At 44.0% G+C, this 16,030-nt stretch overlaps 3 protein-coding genes across 4 annotated transcripts; 2 read left to right on the plus strand and 1 right to left on the minus strand.

Moving 5' to 3' along the window:
• Positions 1–293: 293 nt before the first annotated feature.
• Positions 294–4,370, plus strand: tspan4b (tetraspanin 4b). Its single transcript, XM_029159821.3, has 8 exons — positions 294–746; positions 1,856–1,925; positions 2,034–2,225; positions 2,369–2,443; positions 2,674–2,769; positions 2,931–3,044; positions 3,474–3,557; positions 3,793–4,370. Exons 2-8 carry the CDS (start codon positions 1,857–1,859, stop codon positions 3,859–3,861), a joined length of 699 nt encoding a protein of 232 aa, XP_029015654.1. The 5' UTR covers positions 294–746; position 1,856; the 3' UTR covers positions 3,862–4,370.
• Positions 4,371–4,754: 384 nt separating this feature from the next.
• Positions 4,755–8,873, minus strand: bcl2l12 (BCL2 like 12). Its single transcript, XM_029159820.3, has 8 exons — positions 8,733–8,873; positions 7,594–7,768; positions 7,297–7,495; positions 7,012–7,216; positions 6,743–6,856; positions 6,436–6,509; positions 6,053–6,316; positions 4,755–5,951 (listed from the first exon to the last, which is right to left on the minus strand). Exons 2-8 carry the CDS (start codon positions 7,764–7,766, stop codon positions 5,907–5,909), a joined length of 1,074 nt encoding a protein of 357 aa, XP_029015653.1. The 5' UTR covers positions 7,767–7,768; positions 8,733–8,873; the 3' UTR covers positions 4,755–5,906.
• A 3,653-nt stretch (positions 8,874–12,526) lies between these two features.
• Positions 12,527–15,410, plus strand: nosip (nitric oxide synthase interacting protein). 2 transcript variants are annotated; one of them, XM_029160208.3, is made up of 10 exons: positions 12,527–12,665; positions 12,876–12,955; positions 13,264–13,369; positions 13,455–13,536; positions 13,794–13,929; positions 14,058–14,209; positions 14,648–14,764; positions 14,849–14,919; positions 15,000–15,108; positions 15,191–15,410. In XM_029160208.3, exons 2-10 carry the CDS (start codon positions 12,886–12,888, stop codon positions 15,260–15,262), a joined length of 915 nt encoding a protein of 304 aa, XP_029016041.1. In that variant the 5' UTR covers positions 12,527–12,665; positions 12,876–12,885; the 3' UTR covers positions 15,263–15,410. The 2 variants fall into 2 exon arrangements, with proteins under 2 accessions (XP_029016041.1, XP_029016042.1); XM_029160209.3 differs by having other exon boundaries at positions 12,632–12,768.
• The last annotated feature ends 620 nt before the right edge of the window (positions 15,411–16,030 follow it).

Raw genomic sequence — 16,030 nt, forward strand, 5'->3', positions numbered from 1 at the left:
TCAGGTCAGTCTGGGCCGTTGTTAGTTCCCTTTTTGTATTGCATGTGACTAACTTTGTCTCTTTATCTCCTGTAGTTGTGCTTCTCCCTCCCTCTCTCTCTCTCTCTCTCTCTCTCTCTCTCTCTCTCTCTCTCTCTCTTCCTGTACCTTTGTACCTGCTGCATATTTCCTAAGCACAGATGAAACTGTTTCTATCAATTAGTGTGAAAGCAGCAGACAGAAAGCCAGGAAAACAGGAAGTGGGCGTGGCCAAAGTGAACAAACCAGATAAAAAGACAAACTGAACCAAGAGCAGACATTGTTGTAGAGCAGGAACGCCAGAACTCCAAAGCTTCAGAGTAACAAGACATGGATCCAACATTTAAACTGAAAAGGGGAAAGCACAGCGTGTGCAGTTACATAAGAAAAAAGTTGAGACTGACTGAGGCCTGGAGTTTGTGGGCTGGACGTTAGATGGGTGACAGGAAAAAGTGGGAGGAGTAGGAACTTAGAGGGACGGGAAACAACACATCTGGAAGTCATTGAGAGAGGAGGAGGAGGGAGCTGCAGGACTGTTAACAAAGGAGGGAGAACGGAGGGCAAACGTCTTAGCTGCTACGTTAGATACAACGAGCGCACAGACCTGGGGATGAAGACCAGCTGAACCGAGCAGAAGCTAGTTACCAGAGATCAGAGAAGAAGACGAAGCCCAGGAGACGAAGAGGAAAACTACGGGAAGCAGGAGTCAGAGCGGAGACGTTGGTCAGGTAGGAGCGTTCCACTGCAGACGTTACACAAAAACGAACCACAATGTGGGACTGAAGCTTTGGCTCAAGTATCTCATAGCACCGCTCTCTATTTTTAGTTTCTTTCCTATAGAACCACATCCACATCATCTGCTAGATGTGACATCACATTATGCTCTGATGTGGTTCATTGGACACAACTTTATCAAATAAACTCACTCATATTCATATCATACTAATCCCTCGAAACCTAGGGGTCAGAGGTCATTGGTGGCGGGTGGCAGTGGACCTGAACCCAAGTCCCAAGAAAGAATACAGTCAAGCAACGTGAGCAGCTCATTAGTGAAGGTGTTGGAAAGCACAAGTTTGCATCCTGACGCGTTAACCCTTCGAGGCCATGGTCTAGAATGTCCCTCCGTCGTCGTTACCTCCAGCTGAACCCGCGCAGCTCTTCCTAGTTGTGTTTGGAAGTTGTTGTTCTGCGTCGGTGTGTGTGTCAGTCGTGGGAAATGCCTGTAGAACCATAATACGGCTCGCTGCGGCGGGAGGGGCCTTCCTTCCTGTCAGCAGTTTGACTTCCTGTGTGGGTCCGTGGTCACTGCGAAGGCAGGAGTCAGAGACGGGTCCGAGCTGCATAATCACAACCACAAACACGTGCGCGCGTGTAACGTGCTGTCAGGATGCAGACGTGTTTCATCTAAGAACGATGATGTGGATGCACACGAAAAACCACAACTTCCAGATTCATCCAGAACAAACCCTTATCTTTGTTAATGGGCCGAGGCAGCCGGACGCGGGTCGCACCCGCCTTCACACACGTAGCATAATTCAGGATAAGGTTTAAAACCCCAGCAAATCCCACATGAAGCTAGCTAACCGTGTTGTGTGACATCACTTCCTGTTTGTTCCCTGACCCATGTGTCTGTAGTTAGTGTCACTGGTTCCACCTGTGTTGTGTTGTTGGTTTGTTGATGTTACTGGTCTTACTGTGATTTCATAGTTAGACTAATTGGTTTGTTTTCCTGCATTTGACCAGGGATTGTTTGCCTCTGTTGCATTCCTCTGTATTTGTGGCTTCTTCTCTTCAAATGAACTGAGTTGAACTGATCGACCCCCACCTTCCTTTGCAGGATGTCGGTGACTCGGAGGTGTCTGTGCTGCGTCAAATATCTGATGTTTGTCTTTAACCTCATCTTCTGGGTCAGTATGCACAGTCAGCCTACCATGAATCCGTTTCTCCTCCTCTGTGGGTACATTTCAAATAAATGCTCGCGTTTCTGCTCGGCCCCGACCTTCCGTCCCCTGCAGCTGGGAGGATGCGGCCTGTTCGGCGTCGGAGTCTGGCTCTCCTTCAAGCAGACGGAGTTTTCCTCTCTCCCGCTGTCGTTTCCATCCCTGTCAGCTGCCAACCTGCTGCTGGTGGCTGGAGGCATCACCATGGTGACGGGCTTCCTGGGCTGTCTGGGAGCGCTGAAGGAGCAGCGCTGCCTGTTGTTCATGGTGAGAGGCGTCCATCCATCCATCCGTCAGTAGCATGATTCTGTTCATGGGAATGAGGAAGCAGCTTCAGCCTTAATACACAGTAATGCCACCAATATGTCGCCTCCTCTATTATTATCTAACTGCTCCCTGTTTGTCTCCAGTTCTTTGTGATTCTTTTACTCCTGGTTCTGACAGAGGTGACTCTAGTGTTGGTTATACACATGTACCAGGACAAGGTGAGCTCACATCCTGTACAACATACAGAATATGTATCTTTATATACATATATTTATTTTAAAGGGCTGCTGCCATCAGAGTGACTGCAGAACTATTTAAAATGACCTGTTCAGCTTTATTATTTATGTGTCTGAAGTGAGACAGACTCCAGTCACACACTGGCCTAAACAGTGGATATTATATATGCATTGCAAAATGAATAACTGCACCTTCTCTATTTTTCTTTCAGTTGGATTCCACAGCACAAGACACACTTAAGAGCGGAATGATGGATTACAACTCAGACGCTGGACTCAGAAGATCCTGGGACAAAGTCCAGAAAATAGTGAGCGTTCCATCCCTGCTTTTGTTCCAGTAAAGGAAGAAAAGCATGTAAATTAGCTCCAGTCACTCTGCCTTTAGCGCAGCCTGATTCGCATACAGTAGGTTCTAAAACAGGAGCGCGCCTCATACGTGTTTTTTGTGTCACACCTTCTCGTCCCACAGTTCAAATGTTGTGGGGTGACTAATAGGACAGACTGGTATGAGGTGCTGAACGGAACGCTGCCTTCATCCTGCTGCTCCCTGGAGACGGGCCAGTGCACTGACGGATGGGACGAGGTGAGGCCCATTCATTTGGCTTCAGATACCAGTGGAGTTTCAAATTAAAAGTTTTATTTACAGTACGCATAACAGGAGAAACCAGCCTTTGACCAGATGAGGATGATTCGTGGGTTTATGCAGTTACGTCCGCGCTTTCCTCTTCCTCATGAGGTGTTTGCATGTGGTCCTGTAGCTTCGCTGGTGATGTCACTGTTGTTTTGCGAGTTTTTTATAAAGCCCCCCAGCTGTGGTGTAGTTTGACAGACCAGTTACGTGCATATGGCTTAGTCTGTAGGTGACAGTGGTATTTACGATCGACTCAAGCTAAATTAAATGTAACATCTTGAAAAACATTGAGTACAGTAGAAAGTAGTAGTAGGTTTAACTTTTAACCCGGTGGTTGATTTAGTTTCACACAAACCATGTTGAACTTCCCTCCTCCTGCAGCCGTGCTATCAGAAGGCCAGACAGTGGCTGCTGGATAACATCCCCTCGGTTCTGGTGTTTGGAGTGTGTATCGGCGTGGTGCAGGTAAAGCAGCGACGACTTGAAGGTTTAAATATGTTTATTTGTGAGTTCAGAGGATGAACCGGTTGCATTAAACAAACTGGACTTCAGTAATAAATCCAGGGTAAATAAAACACCCTGTCCTGACCTTGTCCTCTGCCTGTATGTGAAATGCAACAGGCAAAGCTACTGTATCTACACCTGACTTGACTCATCTCATGGATTTGACCTGTTGCATGTCCTCCTCTCTTCTTGCCAGATCTTGGCCCTGGTGTTCTCCATGCTGATGTACTGTCAAATTCAGTGTGCTGAGAAGCACATGGACTGACTGCAGAGCAGCTGTTCTGGCGATGGGAGGACTCATCGCCGTCTCCTAGGAGACCTCAGTGTATCCTCCTAACCTGAGTTCCTCCTCAGAATGGAGCCTGAGGCATTCACTTACAAATTCCTGCTAATGTTATGAAACCATCAGGACTCTACGGTGGAAACAGACTGCAGAAAATGAGCTGTTGCTCGTTTACTCACCAGTGACAATACAGGCTTCACTTATAATTCAAGACTAGTTTGTTCCTCCATTAGCTTATTTAGTGATACCCTTATTGTCATTAGTGAAATAACACTAATGCACTGTTACTTAGCACGTCTGCAGAACCGAGTTTTACTTCACTATTTGCTTTGTCATTCTCCATCTAATATGTGATGAAGAGGCAAAGAGTAACCATCGTCCTATAACCTGCTGGTTCAGTTAATGTACTTTAAACATACGTCCACTGTGAAACACCAAGCAAAGAAATAATAAAAATCACAACAAATAAACAAGCAAAAGGTTTGTATGCAGCACTTAACTCCCTTATTTATCATGTCCAGCTTTGTGTATTCTTGTCATAAATAAATATATTTGTTATATAATTATAAGATTGCTGAAAACTGAGTGGACGCAGGAACTAAAAGCTAGAGATCAAACCCAAGATTCATCTAGCTATTCATCTAGATAATTCATCTAGCTAACAAGCAGATGATAAAAGATTAAATAAACGTACAGTAATAAAAGCCTCACATGGAGAATGAACAAATACCCGAAACTGAAAGGAACTGAACTTACCTAAGAAAATAAGGAAAAAGAGTGAAAATGGGACAATACATAGTAAAAGAAAAACACAATTTGAAGCCGAAAGCTGAAATATTTGTCCTGAAACTTAATAAAAACAGACAAACTATAAAAAGTGTACAAAAGGGTTTACTTTCATAAAGAAATATTTTCAATGAAACACTTAAGAATTACAGATTTTCAAAAACAGATGTTAAAGACAGACACACGCACACTCAGAGCTGTGTACAGTCCATGTAGTGCACATCTTTAAGATAAACAGTAAAAAACAACAAACAGTGGTGTTTCTATAATAAATATCTTCTAATCTTTTACAGTAAACAATAGATTCCATAACTTAGATGTTTCAGATAAATCCATCCACATGATTCATTATGTGTCAGTGCAACACTTGTTCACTGTCATCAAACACTGGATTCACAGTTTACTAGTGAAGTGAACTCCTCAACCAAGTGTTTTTTTAAGCTGGTAACAGAAATAAAACACATTATTATTAAAGGGTCAGTTTATCTAAATCTGTTTATTGCCATTGAGTTGATTTGCTGTCATAGCAGCAGCTCCTCTGTTCGTCACTTCTTTGGAAACGACAGGGGACACTCATCACATCCTCTGTGAACACTCGCATCGTCTTGGTAACAACATCCTGTGTACAGGACTTCTTCAACCACAGCGTGCTGCAGTAGCTGTGCTGGTCCTGGGGGCCTGTGAAGTGGCCTGGGTCCCTCTGGGGACCGATGGACGATGAACGGGGGACTAAGGCTCCACCGCTGCTGAGGGAGGAGATATTTAACTCCCTCCAACCACTTGTCTTCTCTGTCCAGACTGAGACCGTTTTCTTTTAAATCCACTGATAGTGAAGCTGTTCTGGGCTGGATCCTGCTCTTCATCCTCCTCATCCTCCTCTTGTGTAACGGCTGTTACTCCAGTGTAAACTGCACTGATCTGCATGAACCATGCTGCTCCTCAGGGCTTCTGTCTGCGTGTGTGAACCCACCACGTCCTTCCCTTCGTCCACCTCACAAGCCTGCTGTTTACAGGTGTGACGTGACGCCTCTGGAAACTGGATCAAACCAGAGAACCTTAAATCACAGTTGCGTATGATTTGCTCTCACTCTAAACTCAGAAGTGAATCCACAATTGTTCTTCTGAGTGTGTAAACATGACTCATTAATGTAAATCAACGAGGCTTCTGATATGTTCTTCTCTCAACTTCAGACCAAAGTCCACCCATCTGCGTCAGACAGACATCAGGAAACTCTGACGTTTCAGTCACACTCTGCTAAATCTTTCATATCGGCCTGAAGATTTTCCTGAGGATGAAATAAAAGCAGAGGTTAATGGTCAACCAGTAGAGACTGTATCTAAGTATCTAAGCATAACAGATCCGTTTATTGCTCCATTCATGACTCACCCATCCTCCGCGGCTCTTCACCCAGGGCACGAAGGTTTCCATGTAGCACTCGGCGTAGCCCTGCATGCGCTGGGCTCCGGTGGCCGTCACGATGCGGCGGGACACCTCCATGGTCACGGCCATGCGCTGCAGCGTGGGACTAGCGGACGGCGCCTGCGACGGGGGCGCCGGCAGCTCGGAGCTGCCGAACGCGTCCAGGAGCTTAGCGAAGGACGCGTAGGACATGCGGGTCAGGCTGGAGCGCAGGAACGGGTCCGCCTCGATCTGAAAAGGTCCAATATCGTCCGGTTACAGGTGAAGAAACACGCGTGGAAAAAGAGTCATATTCGAGTCATATTTGATGATAAACAATGCAGGTTCATCTGTCTTGATGAATTTTCTACCTTAGTGTTGATGTTGTCTCCCTCTAAAGACAACAGCTGAAAAAGCTGCTCCCTCACAACCTCTTTATCCAACCCTGGGAACAGAAACAGGCAACTTTACACAGTGGGAGACGCTAAAATATTAATAATAACAATTTTAAGTCTAAAACTACTAATATACAATATACAATCAGACCCAACTGAGCAGGTTGTGTTGATCTTATCATACTTTGAGCACCAAAAACATTTGGTGCGTGTTTTTGAGTAAACGGAACATTTTTATTTAATGGATCTTCAGGCTGAACTGTGCTCGTGTGCGGCCGATTACTTTGCTCAACTGCAGGCGGTGGAGGTGAGACGGGACTCTTCTTAGCGTTGGAGGCCTTCTGGGCGATCTTCTCCAGATTCTCAGCGACCTCAACGTAGAACTTCGGGGGGCGGGCTGTTTTAAGCATCGCATGAAAGCATCGCATGAAAACACTCAGAACATTCAGAAAACAGGTAAAAGTGCAGTTGTGCTCCTTGTTGCTGCTTTGTTTCCAACAAGCGTTCTGACATGAGCTTGTGTTTAGTGGGTGATGCTGTGGGGGCACTTACTGGGAGAGGACACGGCTGGCGCCGGCTCGGTCTTTTTGGACAGCGGCAGCGAGCTGGGCCTCGGAGGATTGGCTCCTTGTGCGTCTTTCTCTAACTTTATCTTGAAGAACTGGGAGAGCTTTTTCTTGATCTTCTTCCGCCTATTCTGCAGTTTCTTCTCGCCGTCTTCCTCGTCCGACGCGGAGGACGGTGACGCAGCGGCATCCTGTGGGGGAAAAGGTGCGTTCACGGGCAGTAGGACAGCGGGGCAATGCGATGCCATTCAAACAGAATCTCCCCCCTCACCTCGGTCAGTTTATTGGACACTTTGGACTTGCTGTCTCTGCCCAGGGAGCCTGTGGGCTCTTTGGTGGAGCGACGTGACGTGTTGCGGCGAGGCAGCTGCTTGATGAAGCTCTTTAAGCTACTTTTCTTCTCGTCGGCTGAGCTGACGTCTTCGGCCTGAGAGTCATAGACATCCTTCGCTCTGGGCTGCACTTTGGAGCTATGGAAGGAAAGCATCAACGTATGGTGACGGACTGGACATCAGCTTTACTGATACGCTGTGACTGGATTGTGTAACGATTGAAGCAGGAAACCTACCTGAACTTTTTGTGATCTTTGTAGGCGCCTCCAACTCGTCCAGGTCTCTCTTTCATTGGGACGGAAGTGACCCGTTGGAGGAACGCCTGGAGGACCATGTGGGTCTCAGTCTTGATCTCCAGCAGAGACACAGACGAGATGGAGGAGGTGGAGGAACTCCGGCCAACAGACATTACTAACATGACACAAAGAATTCTCATTACGTTTCTACTCCTGTGTCACGTTAGAAGGGGAACACAGAGTTACACTGTGTAAATAAACTGAATGGAAATAAATATCCACAGTTTTTTCATTCTGAAAACTGAACAAGCATCAATCCAAGTCCCAAAGAACCACGTCACTGCAAATCAACCACATTAAATAAAAACAAGATACGTGTGTGAAGGAAGCTGTTTAAAACAATAAGCGAAAGTTAAGCAAACACGCACTTTAACCAGTCAGTTAACATTCCTTTAAAATGGTTCTAGTTTCTGTAATGTCACATTTCATCTGCAGCAAAACAACACAGACTGATTTTAGTACATTAATAAAAGGTTAATTGCTGGTTATGTATGTTCAGGGCAGACTTGCTGATTCAGTCAGGACCCTACAGGGACAATAACGGGATGAAACCGTGATAAGATCTGAAAAGCAGCACATTTACAAAACTGATCGACCATGTGCAGCGTCTACAATAAACACCGATCAGAGGCTAAAACGAAAGCAGCCATTTCTTCTATTAAAAGATGCGTTGCTTCATGAATCAAGCTCCGATTCCGTTTAGGTGATAAAGCCATAAAAGCTGCATGTTGTGTTTTATGTGTTAATATCAGCTGTAGCCGTGGAGACGTCAGCTGTCGGTGCCGGTCCTGGGATCCCGACCTGTTTCCGCCATCTTCTTACATACTTTATATTTAAATGTTTACAGTAGTTGTGATGAGCAGAATGAAACGGTAAAAATGGGTCAACACCTCAACCGCACAAACAAACAGGACTTCAGGTGCTGAACGCACCCAGGAGTTTCCCTGAAACTCGCGGATCCCGGTGCGGGACCGAAGTCCTCCACGTTAAAGTGAAGTAACGGGCAGTCAAGTTACAGTTCACCAACTTTTTTAAAGCAGACGTCAGTGATCGGTAAACGGTGGGAAACGTCCACGTACCTGTTTTTGTGTGTTTCGGCTCCGAGATTGCCGCCGTCCTACTCCGCGGTGCGTTTGGCCATACGGGTCACGGGGCAGCGCGGTGACGGAGCGGGAGGGGCGGGGCTAATGCACTCACCGCCTCTCTCTCTCTCCTCACCGAAACTCTTTCGACACTTTATCGGGTTTCATTGTTTGGAGGGAGGAAACGACGAATTAAAGCTACAAAACACCAATAATCGTGTTTTTGTAAAGCCCTTTATTTTTGTAATTTAAATTAATTAATCAAAAACTTTAATTGAAATAAATTGTTGTTTTTCTTTTCTGAGGAGCTTTTTCTGCTGTTCCATTCTTCTCTGCATTGACATTACATTACACTATGTTACTCTGTTTGCTCTGTGTTTCTTGAAGATAATATAAGACTTTATTCTTCCCACGAAGGGGAGATTCTTTTGTTTTTAGCAGCAAGGAAACAATGAAAGATACTTGATACTTCAAGATACATTTGAGCTTTTCAAGCACGGTGATAACATATAATTAGCAGTGTTCATCTGTTTGTCCTCTTCTCTGGCAGGCGTTGGAATCCTCATCGTAGGGTTTCAACCAAACACACTGGTGTCACACAACACAATGATTTAGATGTGGGGTTATGCCAACACTCTCCACTAGGTGGCTCTCTAGGTTGCCAGAAGGGTTCTGCTGTGTGTGTGTGTGTGTGTGTGTGTGTGTGTGTGTGTGTGTGTGTGTGTGTGTGTGTGTGTGTGTGTGTGTGTGTGTGTGTGTGTGTGTTTGAGGCAGTAAAGTTTACTGGATGCAGGACTCAACCCAATATGATAATAAGAACACATCCACAATATTAGAGCTCGCTAGACTCTGGTCAAAGATTATCTTTGATCACAAAGTATAATTCTTTAAGTATAATTTATTTTTACAATAGACGGTGTGACTAGCATCATGAATGACACATGGTGTGATTAATTACTCCAGCATAGGTAATGTGTGTCATGACATAAAGGAAGTTGGCGAACCTCAACAAACAGTATCCTAAAATAAAAGAATTGCTTGCAAAAGCCAGCCGTACTCATGGTTCACACTGAGCTGCCCTTTATTACAGCCACACTATAAACATATCAAAATATCAAACACTAAACATGTTTTCATGCAATATGTATTTTATTGTAGTATTGAAACATGTTCAATTATTACACACATACATGAATATATGTCACCAATTGTACCAATATTACATGCAATCTTAGCAACATGATTGACTGATTTATGAATCAAAGTATTTCAGATGCAATCTATAGATAAACACAAATTTGGTAGCAGGACAGTTTAGCACAGCCCCCCCCAAACCTGTCCAGCGTCACTCATCGTATCAAGACACTGGTACAAGGATTGGGAGTGACCAGACTAAGAGTAATCTGAGGACGCTGAAGGAGAAACATCTTCCATCAAACTGAATATTCTTTTACACAAAGCATTTACAGAGCAATGCAAATCAATGTTTAACACTCAAATAGCATATAAATTTCAATAAATAGATAAAAGTGATAATTAGGACTAAACATGAAACACATTTGCTTAGTTTTCATTGTCTGCTGGTTCAGTTCTCTGTCAAACTCACCTCCTGTGATGCAGACGTTTCCTCTCCGCGTCTGTACGAGAGCAGTCGCTGCGTTCTGCGCGTTCTCTGCACGGATCCTCCGCGTTCTGGCCTCGGTCCCGTCGTGTCCATGTTCCAGCTCCCACTCTCTGCCCTCTTATCCTACCCCTGACCTCCCACGCCGTCTCATCCCCCCCGAAAATCTGTGTTCATCAACGCCGGGGCCAGGGAGGCAGGGTGAGGCACTTCCTCTGTGACAGGAAACTAACAACAAACACCCAGAGACCACAAGGAGAGGGAGGGGGTGGGGGTTAATGAGAACGCCTGCCATAAAGAGCGGCAGATGTTTCGCTAAATACAGTTACACAGTTCAGGAGCAGGTCAGTCTGACAATCTTTGGTCCATCTTTAGTTTCTAATTGTGACTGGTATAATCAGTAACAGCTCAAGACTTGGACACATTCTGTTTTTAGGTTAATAAAACATGCATCAGACACACAGCAAGGTCAGTCAAGGTCAGCCTGGTCATGACAATGGAACAAATGGAAGTGCTGACTCAACGGTGTAAATGTGATGGACCTGTTCCCTGGTTGGACACATGGATGTGATGCTCTTAATCACCCAAAGGGGCTGATGAGAGTTAAGGTTGTGCTAAGGGACAAACAGGGATGTTTAGCTCTCTGGAAAACATCTGGAAGGTTGTGATCAGCCTAATACCTGACACTGGATCTGCTCAGACCCGGTTTAATCAGAACTGGAGGTCCAGTTCTACGAGGCGGAGGTGAAGCAGGCAAAGCAGCAGCACGGACGAAGGCTACAACCTAGTTTTACTGCGATGAGGCTGATAATTTAGCAATTATCAATGTCAGTCTGGGTCTGGGCAGCGTTAATGAGCATGTGCAGCCGGCGTCAGGATGGCAAACGATGGCGAGCAGAGGGTGGGGCGCTGATGGAGTGATAGCGATGGGCTCCTGTTCAAAGGGTGCAGATAAAGACCACTGCCCCTGATAACTGCTGGGTGGAGCGTCTATGGGAATACTTGTTTATGGAAGCGGTCCAGTCCCACTTATTATCTCCTAGACACCAGACTTTATTACTTGGGTTACCGTAGCAACTACACAAGCTGGATTTGTCTGACCTTATATGGTCTGGGTTCGCTGGGCAGGTTAGAGGGGTTTCAAGGTTTCAAGGTTTTCAAGGCTTTATTTTACTGTCATTTGAACCTGAAACAGTCATGTACAATGAAACTAAACGGCGTTCCAGTCACAGTGCTTTCTTTCTTATTGACTCTCAGTATGCACATGTTGATATTCGTTACCCTGCCGGTGATTGTCATTTCTTATAGGGCAGCAGCGTTTCAGTCTCTTGGCTGGAGCTTAAATTGCAGTGGGTGTAGGGATCTACTAACAGGAAATTCACAGTCACATATACAGGAAATGCTGCTGCTCAGATGTAGAAATAAACAAGACATGTAAGGGAAGAGCCACCAACCACTTTAACTGCTGATTGAGGACATAATCATTTTCTCTTAACCCTAAGGTTAAGGTTTACACATCAAAACTTGCAAAGTAAGTCAAAGTCAATGTCAATTTCTACAATATGCTTTGGACATTACGGAATGGGCATTACATTACACTCAGAGATCCAGTGTAAAACAATGTAAGACCACAGAACACAGACCCAACCCTCTGTTCCCCAATAGAAAGAAAAATAAAAGCAAAAATATAATTTAAACATAATTTAAATAAGAAAAGTGGAAGAAGGTGGTCCTAACGTTTAGAATTCATGTTATACAGCTAAGAATCTGGCCAAACCCTCGACCTAACTAGTAAATGTGAAGCAGAAATGACTATAAATCTTACAGATGTTTACTGCTTTAATTTCATAAAGCATAACACCTGGAGACCATGAATCAGACTACAAAGGAGTGAGTGAATTTAAATTTTATCTATTTATTTTTCCTGTCTCACAGTATTCTGTGTTTAAGATAAGTTAAGCCAGGCCTGAGTGCTTCTGTGTTTTGCATTGAGTTAGAAAATGAACAAACTGGAAGTTGATATAAAGGGAGACAAAGAAGCAGGTCAACTTGCTGAAGAAACAACCAAAGAAGAAAAGACCTAATTGAAAACCTTGAAAAGTCAAGTACGAAGTAGAGGAATAATGTGTATTACCAGTTTTTGATATCATGTACTTAATTTGATTATTTTTGTGCTATGTTTTTAGAGTTCTGACCACTTGGTGGCGGTAATGCACAATTTTGTTACAAACCGGAAAAAACAACTAAAAAGAAGAAGGATAATCAACAGGAAGTAGAAGAGGTCGGAACCACAAGAAAATACAGTTTAGGTTGTATTAAGTATTTTTCTTCACTTACCCAACGTTTTACTGTCAGAGTAGTGTTGCTAATGAATGTGTGTTTAAATTGTTTGTGGCTTTTTCTGACATATATGTAAGTGTTTAGCATGCTAACCTGTAATGCTAATGTTAGCCTGTTAGCATTGATGTAGCAAGGTATATGAAGGATTAGTAACAACGTCATATTTTCACTTTTCATAGCTGAATAACAATGACTCGCCACGGGAAGAACTGCACGGCGGGAGCTGTCTACACGTATCACGAGAAGAAGAAAGATACAGGTGAGAAGCACGTCGAGCTACACAGGGCTTCATCTCCAAGGAGCCATTAAAACTTTAGCTTTAGCTTCATTGAATGTTGGAGGTTAACGTTGGCGTTTTTAAGTATATGGCGTGTATATATATGTATATTGTAAATTGCAGATGTGATTGTGGTCAGGTGCAGCTTGTTTGATTAAAAATGTTTGAGGGGTACAAACACATGTACTGTTTGTATAAAGTGCCACAGGTCATAAGGCAAAAAGCATCTAAGGAACTTTTGTTGATAAAATTATATTTCTAAGAATATGACCTTTTTATTTTGTTCTCAGCGGCGTCTGGGTATGGGACACAGAGCATTCGACTGGGCAAAGACGCGATCAAAGACTTTGATTGCTGCTGTCTGTCGTTGCAGCCTTGTCAGAATCCTGTACTTACGTAAGTGTCTCCCTTCAACACTAACTCAACCCTGTTAACACACGACATCCAGCTCATATTGTCTTGTTTCTGCTGCTGTCCTCAGTCCAGATGGGTTCTTGTATGACAAACAGGCCATTCTTGAATACATTCTGCACCAGAAAACAGAAATTGCCAAAAAAATGAAGGTAAGCTCGGCCCCGCTGAATAAGTCTGTTGTACAGCAGTCCTACTAATAGTTATCGTTTTTAAAAATAGCATTTATATTTCTACTCACGAGGTAATGTTGCAGAATGTGTCACATAATTCTACGGCATCTATCATTTAAACCTTTCAACATTACAAAATGTTCTCCTCATGCCAGAAATCATAGGTACTTGTTGTTTTCTAGAGGAATTGTCTTTATTTGCACACCTTTAACATAAAAAAATCACTCCTTCTTTAGGCCTATGAGAAGCAAAAGCAAGCACAGAAAAGCACCATTCAACTTGAGTCCAAATCAGAAGAACGAGAGAGAGTGGAGAGGTTTAAAACAAATGAAAACAGCATTGTGTCCAAACCTATCAACCCTTTTACATCTGGTATGTCTGTGTTGTTATTTCATTCAAACAAAAAAATCAATCATTGCCCTTAGTCTCACTGGGATGCACTAAACATCTCAGCTTGGATTTGTTGGCTTTGTCAACATCCAGTGTTTTTTGCACCTCAGGCCAGAGCAAAGGAGGTGAGAAGAGCTCAAAAGACAGCAGCTTAGCAGTCCCCTCCACCGCTGGTTCAGCTGCCACGTCTAGCCAGTCTCTGCCCAGTTTCTGGATCCCTAGTCTGACACCAGAGGCCAAGCCCACTGTGGTTAAGAAACCGGTGAGTGGTAATGTTGATAAACTTTGCAGTTTTAATTTTGTACCTTATTTCCTGCTGTCAGCAATTTGGTGATGTCTTCCTCCAAAAGTGGTTAGTTCAGATGCAGTTTTTGTGAACCACTTTGGAAAATATTTTGTGTTCAACAACATTGTATTTGCCTATTACTAAAACCTGCTGCAATCAGATGATACAGTAAAAGAGGGGAAAAACTGAGAATGAGAAAGAAATGCTCATGCTGTACTGTTACATGCTAGTTTCCTGGTTCTACTATTTGGTTTAGGTATTGATCACAGGATCTTCTTTGTTTATGTAACACATCTGCATCTTTGATGTTGACATTGTCAGGCTGACCCCGAATCAGGCACAACTTGACTAAACTGAATGTGATGTAATGTAATGTAATGTCCACCATGTCTCTTTTTTCCTAATGTCTGTTAGAGCAAGGTTGTGTTGTGCCCCATGTCAGGACGACCCATTAAGATGAACGAGCTCATCCCAGTGAACTTCACTCCACTGGACCCAAGCCTGGACCGCGTGGCCCTGCTCACCCGCCAGGTCAGTTGGCATCTGTGCCATGTGATCAGCATTGGTACTCATCCTCATCATAGTCAGTGTTGTAATGTTGTCCTGTGTCTCCAGGACAGGTACGTATGTGCAGTCACCAAAGATGTCCTGGGCAACAGCGTCCCCTGCGCCGTTCTGCGACCCTCGTGAGTACCAGCACGTCTCTCTCTCCTCTGTTGAAGTGTTCTCTGTTCGTTCTCTGATCCAGTGTATGTCCTACATCCAGGGGTTCTGTCGTGACCCAGGAGTGCGTGGAGAAATTGATCAAGAAAGACATGATTGATCCTGTGACTGGAGACAAACTGTCTGACAGAGACATTATACCAGTTCAGAGGGTACGGACACGCTGGTCCCCAGACGCTACATGTACTCGGAAACAAACTTGCGGAGCTGATGATCTGTTGTGTGTTCTGACAGGGTGGAACAGGCTTCTCTGCATCTGGGGTTGACCTCCGCGCCAAAGAGGCTCGTCCAGTGATGCAAGTGTGAAGCTGCACAGAAGACTTTGACGTGTGCATGTCTTTTTCTGTCCCCATAAGTAACGTGTTTGTTTTATTTTTGTCTTGACTGTGGATCATTTTTGTTTTTACAATGTAAGAGTCTTTTTTTCCCTATTAAAATGTAAAAGACCTTCAAATTCCTGCAGATCTTCAATCTATCTTTGGATACTGTTGAGCTGTTTTAAAGTAACCTGGCATCAAAACATGACCAGTACAAGCTGTTCTGATGGAAACCAATGCAGAAACACTACAACATCGTTTTTGAGCTTGTCAGGACACAAGAACACTAGTTTAAACCACGGCAAGTGTAACTGTGCTTTTAGGGTGTATTGAGCTGTTTTAAAGTAACCTGGCATCAAAACATGACCAGTAGAGGCTGTTCTCATAGAAACCAATGCAGAAACACTACAACATCTTTTTTGAGCTTTTCAGGACATAGGAACACTAGTTTAAACCACGGCAAGTGTAACTGTGCTTTTATGGTGTATTGAGCTGTTTTAAAGTTGCCTGGCATCAGAACATGACCATCTTAAGCTGTATTGTTAGAAACCAATGCAGAAACAGTAAAACATCGTTTTTGAGCTTTTCAGGCTGTAGAAACACTAGTTTAAACCACGGCCTATGGAACAGTACATTTAGGATGCATTAGGCTGTTTGACAGTATTCTGGCATCAGAACATGACCATTGGAGGCTGTTCTGCAGGAAACCAATGCAGAAACACTACAACATCGTTTTTGAGCTTGTCAGGACACAAGA

The sequence above is a fragment of the Betta splendens genome, chromosome 8 (genome assembly GCF_900634795.4).
Source record: "Betta splendens chromosome 8, fBetSpl5.4, whole genome shotgun sequence".
NCBI lineage: Eukaryota > Metazoa > Chordata > Actinopteri > Anabantiformes > Osphronemidae > Betta > Betta splendens.

What these genes read in the sequence shown, in the direction of transcription:
- tspan4b (XM_029159821.3), top strand. Translation starts at nt 1,857, where the DNA reads ATGTCGGTGACTCGGAGGTGTCTGTGCTGCGTCAAATATCTGATGTTT. An exon ending in TACACATGTACCAGGACAAG is followed by an intron (nt 2,444 to 2,673) that starts GTGAGCTCACAT and finishes TTTTTCTTTCAG; the next exon opens with TTGGATTCCACAGCACAAGA. An exon ending in GCACTGACGGATGGGACGAG is followed by an intron (nt 3,045 to 3,473) that starts GTGAGGCCCATT and finishes CTCCTCCTGCAG; the next exon opens with CCGTGCTATCAGAAGGCCAG.
- bcl2l12 (XM_029159820.3), bottom strand. Translation starts at nt 7,766, where the DNA reads ATGTCTGTTGGCCGGAGTTCCTCCACCTCCTCCATCTCGTCTGTGTCT. An exon ending in TGTCCAATAAACTGACCGAG is followed by an intron (nt 7,217 to 7,296) that starts GTGAGGGGGGAG and finishes TTTCCCCCACAG; the next exon opens with GATGCCGCTGCGTCACCGTC. An exon ending in GCCAGCCGTGTCCTCTCCCA is followed by an intron (nt 6,857 to 7,011) that starts GTAAGTGCCCCC and finishes TGCTTAAAACAG; the next exon opens with CCCGCCCCCCGAAGTTCTAC.
- nosip (XM_029160208.3), top strand. Translation starts at nt 12,886, where the DNA reads ATGACTCGCCACGGGAAGAACTGCACGGCGGGAGCTGTCTACACGTAT. An exon ending in TGTCAGAATCCTGTACTTAC is followed by an intron (nt 13,370 to 13,454) that starts GTAAGTGTCTCC and finishes TGCTGTCCTCAG; the next exon opens with TCCAGATGGGTTCTTGTATG. An exon ending in TATCAACCCTTTTACATCTG is followed by an intron (nt 13,930 to 14,057) that starts GTATGTCTGTGT and finishes TTTGCACCTCAG; the next exon opens with GCCAGAGCAAAGGAGGTGAG.